An 8,114-nucleotide genomic window follows, 5' to 3' on the forward strand; every position below is an offset into this window, starting at 1 on the left:
ATAATGTGTTTAGTATTATTATGTCATATGTTGTTTTTTAAATAATTTTGTTTAATTCGTAAAAAAAAACTCATAAAATTTCGTCTTTGGTCATTTGTTTTACCAGTAGAAAGTCCGGTTTAAGTCTATACCCATGCACATTTTTTTGACAGCATACGTACCCATGCACATGTAGAAAACGGTGTCATATGAATATTTGCCATTCTAAAAGTTCGGCCTTTCCAATGGGTCAAAGAGTTTTAATTCAGCCATTAAAATCTCAAGCGGAGCGAAATTTAAGTTTAAACAATTAGTTTTAATAACTGTCGTCTTCAAAATTTCAAAAAATGAAAAAAAAAAAAGAGGAGAGAAAAACTTTGTAATTTTTCTACTTTTGTTTCCAAATGAAAAAAATAATGAATGTGTAGCGCGTGAAACACTAACTTGATTTTGTAACTATTTTCTAATTTGCATTTTCTGGAGTAAATTCATATTTTGTTTTGGTAATCTTGAATTCGAGTGTCCATAAAACAGGTTTTCTATTGAAGATATTTGTGTTTTTGGTTCGTGGTTATTTTAAAAAATCATGGGAAGGTCTCAAGAGAAGCTTGAAAAGATGCAGCTCCGGCAGAGTTACCGGAACGTATGGCAGTCCGATCTCATGAGCACCGTCACGGCCGATACTCCCTGTTATTATCTCATATATGTATAGATATATTATTTTTTTCCAAAACGTTTAGGTTTTGATCGAATTTTCGTTTTCTTTCCTTGATTTGGTTTCTGCAGATTGTTGCTTCTCGTGTTTCTGGTAAGTGGTTATTGTTTCTTCTCTTGTTCAACTCTTAGTTGATATATTTGCTTCTTGTTGTCATTCAGACGCTGAACCAAATGACATGAACTGTTTTTTTTTGTTTTGTTATTAAACGATACAGTTGTTACTCCTTGTAGTAGGTGAATATACAAGTGTATTCGTCATTGAATGATTGTATTTTTTTGGTTCACACCTTAATCTGTCGTTTATTCTGATTGTAGTGGACCTTGTGTTTCATACTTACTTCGAAAGAGAGCACTTTACAATGACATGTCAAGGTATTGAATTCTACTTTATGTAGAAATGATTTGTTTTCTCTTAAATTATACTCTCTTGTTCTCTTCTGTGAAGGTACACTTGTTGTGGTGGGTACATGCCTTGTAGTGGTAGGTGTGGAGAAAGCAAATGCCCTCAACTTTGTCTTGCCACTGAGGTTAGTCTTAATGCTATTTTGAATTTCATGTTGGTGAAATATGACTTGAGGAATTGGCAATCAGAATTTGCAATCAGCACGTATGATAACACAAATGATTTAATATCCCATATTGTGGAATTGGTAAAAATAAACATGTTGCAGCATTTTGGTTTGATTTTTGATCTTCTATAGTTTTGTTGCTTGTTCTAAATTATGTGACAGCATATTTCTTTGAAATCTCAAACTGAGTTGTTAACAGTTAACTGTTTATGAGAACTTGGACACTGAGCTTGTTTTATGTAATTTCCACTGAAAATTTATTCAATACAATACAGAAAAAAACTCTGATGATATTGACCTTTTGGAGGAATGTTTTCAGGTTTTCTTATGTTTTGGAAACTCTGTAGCATCTACTCGCTTTATGCTGCAAGATGAATTCAACATCCACACAACACAATGCGACAATTGCATCATTGTACTCATCATCTTTCTCTCTTCGTCTTTACTTCCATGAATACACACAAGATTGTGTATACTACCGTTCTCACATCTTCTTTGCGGCGTCGCAGGGATTTATGTTCTGCCTCAACCAAATAGCTTGCATTTTCTCTCTTGTCGCTTGCATTGTTGGAAGTGATGAACTCTCCGAAGCTTCTCAACTTCTTTCTTGCTTGGCTGATATGGTCTATTGCACGTATGTATAATCTCCATAATCTTCAATCTTTTTAGCTCGCTTTTGTACTTCAAATTTAGCCAAGAGACTCAATGTTAATGTTCTCAATTGTATATTTACTTAAGATATACTTATCCTTGCTGTATCTGTACTCTGCTCTTGGTTATCGCAGGGTCTGCGCGTGTATGCAGGTATACAAATCAATTTATTTCTCATATTATTACAGTATATATGACCAAAAACGCAAAATCAATCTCTTCTGTTTTCTTGCAGACACAACACAAGATCGAGATGGACAAAAGAGATGGGGTCCTTGGTTCTCAACCAATGTTAGTGCCACCAGCTCAGCAAATGTCTCGCATTGATCAACCGACCTCTCCTTATGCCGGTTACCCTCCAGCCACTGGCTACCCCCAGCCTTACGACTATCCACAGCCTGGCCATGGTTACCCTCCTACACCAGGATATCCACCTCCCGGTCATGGTTACCCTTCTGCACAAGGATATCCACCTCCTGGTCTTGGTTACCCTTCTGCACAAGGATATCCACCTCCTGGTCATGGTTATCCTCCTGCACCGGAATATCCCTCAAAGTGAGAACTTTAACCGAAATTGAAATCTAAATATTCAAGAGTGGTGTAATATTATCTGGAACCGGTCTCCAGAACTTTTATATTGTTGAGCTTTTGTCCCTTTGTATGTTGTGATTACTTTGCAAGTACGGTTTGCTGTCTCATAGGTTTTTGGTTTTTCGTCTTAGCTAATGAACCATTAACTCTTGAAAACCAAATACGGGGGTGATCGTTTCTCCATATGTCATTTCCATTCAGCTATTCCATCTATGTGATCCTTCTAGATGATCTATCTAGATTTTAAGGGACTGTTCGTTTCTCCATCCAAATGAGTCATCTAGATGAGCCATCTGGATAAATTTATGTTTGTTTTTTTATTTCTATTTCCATCCAGAGTTTAATAAACAAATTATAAAAATACCCCTATTTTGATTTAATCATATTTTTGATATTGATTTTAACTATACTAATTTTTATTGTTTAGTCTAAAATATTTTTATACAAAAATTATAAAATTAGCATTTTGACATTTTTTGCGTTTTCGGTTTTGGCGGCAAAATGCATTTTTGCGGTTTTGGCGAAAGCGTATTTAACGGAAAAACATATTTTTGCAGTTTTGGCAGGAAAATGTGTTTTTTCGTTTTTGACGGAAAAACACGCGGTTTTGGATTAGCTAATGGACTTGGTTTTGGGCTTAGAGACTAAATGGCTAAGGCCCATAACTTACAACGCGTTTTACGGTTTTGGCGAGAAAACACGTTTTGGCGGGAAAACAAGTTTGTGTGGTTTTGGCGGGAAAACACGTTTTTACGAATCTGGCGAGAAAACACGTTTTGGTGGTTTTGGCGGGAAACAAGTTTTTGCGGTTTTGGCTCTCGCGTTTTTACGGTTTTGACGGGAAAATGCGTTGTGCGATTCTGGCAGGAAAGTGCGTTTTGATAGTCTTGACGGGAAAATGTGTTTTGGTGTGAAAGTGCGTTTTTTGTGGTTTTGACGAAAAATGTTTTTTTGGCGGGAAGTTGAGTTTTGACAAAAAAATGTGATTTGGCGTAAAACTGCGTTTTGTGGTTTTGACGGAAAAATGCGTTTTTTGGTTTTGGTGGAAAAATGCGTTTTTGTGGTTTTGTTATTTTTCGTGAGTGACAAAATAATATTAGGTTTAAGTTTGTAATTTGTGAATTATATAGTTTTGAGAAAACCATCTCCATCCAGATGGTCCAATTTGAATCAGCTAGCTGATTTTCAAAATTAAGTCTAAATTTTTAAACTCCACAACTTAAAATATTTTCAATAACAGTGGATTTTAGAGTACTTTACGAAATGTTAAGTTCAATAACAGTGGATTTTAAATGAGTTTTTAAAATTCATGTTTGAATAACAGTGGATTTGTCATTTTAATACAAATCACCTAAAACTCTCAGTTGAATACACCCCCTTAGATGAGCCATCCAGATGACTTGTACTTTTAATGTCTAAACTAACAAAACTTTCATCTCTATCCAGATGAGTCATCTGGATGGAGAAACGAAGATGCCCTACATAGTTTTTGACTTCGTTCACTTTTGGTGTATATGTTTATGTTTAAATTTACACATCCAATAATGGTTCTCTGTTTAAAAAAAATTGTTGGTTTTTAGCTTTCTTGATTTTTCTGATGAATTTTATATTTTCTACTCTCATGAATTTTATATTTTTTAAATAAAATTTCAAATTTATTCATTAAAATGAACGGTTGATATATCATGAATTTACCGGTTTTTAACCATGATATAAGTTTGAATTCACTTTTTTTGTGGGTAGCATCCCTTTTTGGGTGAGTAGTACCACTTTTTTGTGGGAGTTCCATGAGCCCTCAAACAGATCGGGGTCGTGAGACGTCTTGATGTTTTAATGATAGGTATTTTTCTTTTGGGTAGGGCATGTGATAGGTTTTAAAACAGTTTTTGAACTTTGAACATTCATCGAGCTCGATTATGTGGCAGATTTTAAAGCGTCGTGCGGCTGTCGTTTTGTCAACATGAGAGGTTGAACCGAACCCTGGCTCATTTTCTTGGTTTGGTTTCTCGGGATGTCGAGGACTGTTACAATTCTATCGATTTTAGCAGTGATATCGTTAGATTTTTGTCTTCGAGGTTGAGCACACCGGCATCCCCGGGTTTTGTTGGGTGTTGACATACGCCCCTAGAGTATCATGTCCACTCTGTTTTGGGGGCTGGCGGAGGCAAGCTCGGTGACTCCTCTTCGTTTTCTCGGTTCCTTTTGTTGGAGAAGAAATTTACTTTGAGATTGTTTCTTGGCGACACTGCAGCCTCTTTTTATTCAAAGCTGTTATCATTTTATTCTTCTTTGTTTTTGTTTCTCGATACAGATCGGCACTTCTCTGTTGAGTGGCCTTTTGATCGTGAAAGGTACAAAATTAACTAGCGTTGTAGGTAGATGGTTTTCTCTGGTTCGGGCCGTTGACCGCGAAAGAATGTTTCCCTACGCTGACAGCCTCATATGGATTTGGTGGTTTCATATTCAGGTTAGGATTGTTTTATTTTCATTGTATTTTTATTTTAGAGCGGCAACCTCTTCTTCGTGGGCTGCGAAGAATGAAGCTTGGTGGAGATCATCATCTAACGACGTTGGTGCCCTTAGTGACGTTTAGTCATTGAAGCTTGATGAGAACCACACCTCGTTTGAGGGCAGTGAGGGATAATCTTTAGTTGAGGTGTGAGATTCGGGCTTTGATATCTATAAACCTTGTGATATATGATCTTAACGGTTAAAATTGTGTCTGCTTCATGTTCCACATGTCTACTTCAGAAGCACTCGTTTTAATGAATACCGAATATTGCTTTAAGAATGTGGATATGAACTAAGTAAGGTTATTGATGAAAATTCCTTCGATTTATGCGAACAAATCGAGGGCGTGACCAAATAGGATCTTGGCAAAAAAGAGGCAATATTTGGCTTCCTTCTCTTCGCCGGTTAAGTGAGCTTGGGATACGGCTATTCGGAAAGCTCAAATGTGAGCCTTTGGATCAGTGTTATTGGAATAATTCGGGAACCAAATTTTTCCTATGTCGCGTAATTTCACACTCATTATTCAATTCATGAAAGGGTTTCGCCGCGTTTTTATATCATGCGATCTATATATGGAGCCGATCTAGTCACCCTGTGCATGATAGTATTAATTATTTGTATCTCAGCGTTGTTTGTCTCAACATAGCTCGGGAAATTTTGGGCCTCAGTGATATTTTGTGGGCCAATCATCTCTGGATTCAGGTTAACGGGATTACAGGGATCATCCTCATGAGTGTGTGTTCTGTGTTGCGGAAAACTGGTTGTTTGAGGATGATAAGGGTTCGGGTCCTCGGGACCTGGCTAGCGGAAGTCCGAGAGCTCGTAAAATCTCTCTTCGCTGTCGGTCGGGTTGTTCCTTGGTCCAGTTAGTCGGAACACGAGCCGGTGTGCTTTCTTGTTCGGGCTGTCTTGCGTAGACGTCGTCCAGCCTGCTGAAACTCAAGTTGCGCTAGATGGTTCCAGATCGATGTGTTGTCCCCGATGTTCCTCCAACCTCGAAGTGCACTGATCTAGAGCAAGGGAAGTAAGGAGTACTGAAGTCTCCTCGGTAGGTTCGTTGTTCCCTAGAGGTGGGGCTGTGATCAAATACTTTGGATCGGTTTATCGGGCGTCGAGAGTTTCAGTGCGATTTCCCGCGAGGTCCTTTTTATTCTGCTCTAGGCGAATGATTACAAGTTAGCTAAGCGAGCTCTTAGCTCAGGGATTTTTGATACCGATGTGAGCATACTTCTCACCTCGGCCATCTCTTCACGGGTATGTGTTATCAGCAAAGGGGGATGCTGGTCTCGGAGCATGAGTCCAACCGCTGGGGTCTTCTCTGCTTGGCCTATCGTTTTGTCGGGTCCACACATGCGAAGTAGGGCATTCGGGGATTTTGGATTCCAGAATGTTTGAGGGTGTTGATGCTCATTGTGGTAAGCTTGCTCTATTGTTTAATGTCAAGTCGACCTTTTCAGATTTGGGGAGATCGACGTCGTTGATTCATGGTTCAGTGGAATTGAGAGTGGTGAGTATGTGATTCATAATCATGCTTATGAAGCTTATAACTTAGCAAGGAAGTTTTCGTTTATCTTTTCTAATGGCACCAAAATATGGATCCTAAAACCCACACTAGGAATTTGGTAGTATTTTATTTGTAAATTGAGAACAACTTGTTGGAAACAATATCATTAGAACACAACGATATAATCAGACTTAAGTTTACGAAATTGATGTTATATATTGATGTTCAAAGGTTTACAAGATGCATGAATGATAACCGAAACAAAGCTAGACTTAGAACAAAGTAAGTGAACAAGGTCAAAGTGTTTAGGGTGAGAGCTCTAGGTCGATGGTAATGTATGTGTGTGTACAATTGTGAATGTGCTCCCTCCTCCATTCTCGTCTTCCTTTTGTATTTGCTCAAGTTGTTAGCAACCTCTGATATCTTCTTCTTTTTTCCTCACTTAATCCCATTAGTACGGTCCCAAAATATTCAGAGAACTCATTGTTGCCATGAATATAGGAGATTTTCAGAGGATATGCCTTTGACTCGGCGTTATCTATTTCGTAATTACTCGAGCTCGATCTTGAATCTACCTCGAACTCGAGACTAAGATCTCGCGCTTGTTGTCGGCTTCACCTTTATTGTGTTTATTGCACGAGATCCAGGCCGGTTATCAAATTTATGACCTTTATTGGACTTTTTTCAAGTTTTGCCAACACCACCCACCCCACACCCCCTCCCCCAGCGCTCTCATATCTTTATTTCCCCCCCCCCCACCTCAGAGTGGTTATGTGTTGATAAAATGTATTAATTTGTGTGCAATGTGAACATGTCTCTAAATTAGAGTTTGTGTGCTATCATTGACATAAGAGACTACCGTATCTATCAAAGATTGTTGTAAACTGCCAATAAAGCTAATATAATTATTTTGAGACAATTTTGAATAACTTTTTGTGCAAAATGTTAAATAACTTTGATAGTAAGCAAATAACAGATAATTTCTTGAAAGGATTATTTCCACCTATTATATATAAACAAGATATGAGCCCGTTGCGTTGCAACGGATTTTGTTTGATGTTTTAATTTAATAAAAACCATAAAATATTAAATCATTTTATTATAGTATTATGATTGTTTTTTTCATATGTTGTTTCTTTAAATAATTTTCATGTAAATAATATTATGTTTTGTAAAAATAATATGTAGAAGCTTAAAATTAAATATAGATGTGAAATATTTGTAGCTATTTTTGTCATATTTTAACATACAATTATCTATTAAAAAGGAAAGTTATTTACTTATAAGAAAATAATAAGAGTACTTTTACAATTTTCTTTTAATTATGATTTTGAAAAAGTATATCAATTATTTAAAGTTAGTTTTTCTTCAGGTTAATAATTTATTGTACTTGTAGGATTTTACAATTCGTTTTTGTTTAACATTTTTTTTTAAAAGTTAATGTTTATCTTTTATAATTCTCTATCTTTAGTATCTTTTAAAACAAACATTATAATGAAAAATAATAATCATAATAATAATAATAATAATAATAATAATAATAATAATAATAATAATAATAATAATAGTAATAATAATAAGAATCTTAAATA

General features: G+C 36.3%; 1 protein-coding gene across 1 annotated transcript; it reads left to right on the top strand.

Annotated features, from left to right (window-relative positions):
- Positions 1 to 394: 394 nt before the first annotated feature.
- Positions 395 to 2,581, top strand: LOC106299552. The gene is made up of 8 exons (XM_013735627.1): positions 395 to 668; positions 766 to 787; positions 1,012 to 1,068; positions 1,142 to 1,223; positions 1,585 to 1,680; positions 1,775 to 1,899; positions 2,051 to 2,069; positions 2,152 to 2,581. The coding sequence occupies exons 1-8, from the start codon at positions 566 to 568 to the stop codon at positions 2,473 to 2,475; spliced, it is 828 nt and encodes a 275-aa protein (XP_013591081.1). The 5' UTR covers positions 395 to 565; the 3' UTR covers positions 2,476 to 2,581.
- The last annotated feature ends 5,533 nt before the right edge of the window (positions 2,582 to 8,114 follow it).

The sequence above is a fragment of the Brassica oleracea genome, chromosome C6 (assembly GCF_000695525.1).
Source record: "Brassica oleracea var. oleracea cultivar TO1000 chromosome C6, BOL, whole genome shotgun sequence".
In the NCBI taxonomy this organism is placed as follows: domain Eukaryota; kingdom Viridiplantae; phylum Streptophyta; class Magnoliopsida; order Brassicales; family Brassicaceae; genus Brassica; species Brassica oleracea.

Excerpts from the sequence above, each read along its gene's own strand:
- LOC106299552 (XM_013735627.1), top strand. The coding sequence starts at position 566 with ATGGGAAGGTCTCAAGAGAAGCTTGAAAAGATGCAGCTCCGGCAGAGT. Across the intron at positions 669-765 it reads CGTCACGGCCGATACTCCCT|ATTGTTGCTTCTCGTGTTTC; the intron begins GTTATTATCTCA and ends TGGTTTCTGCAG. Across the intron at positions 1,069-1,141 it reads CTTTACAATGACATGTCAAG|GTACACTTGTTGTGGTGGGT; the intron begins GTATTGAATTCT and ends TCTTCTGTGAAG.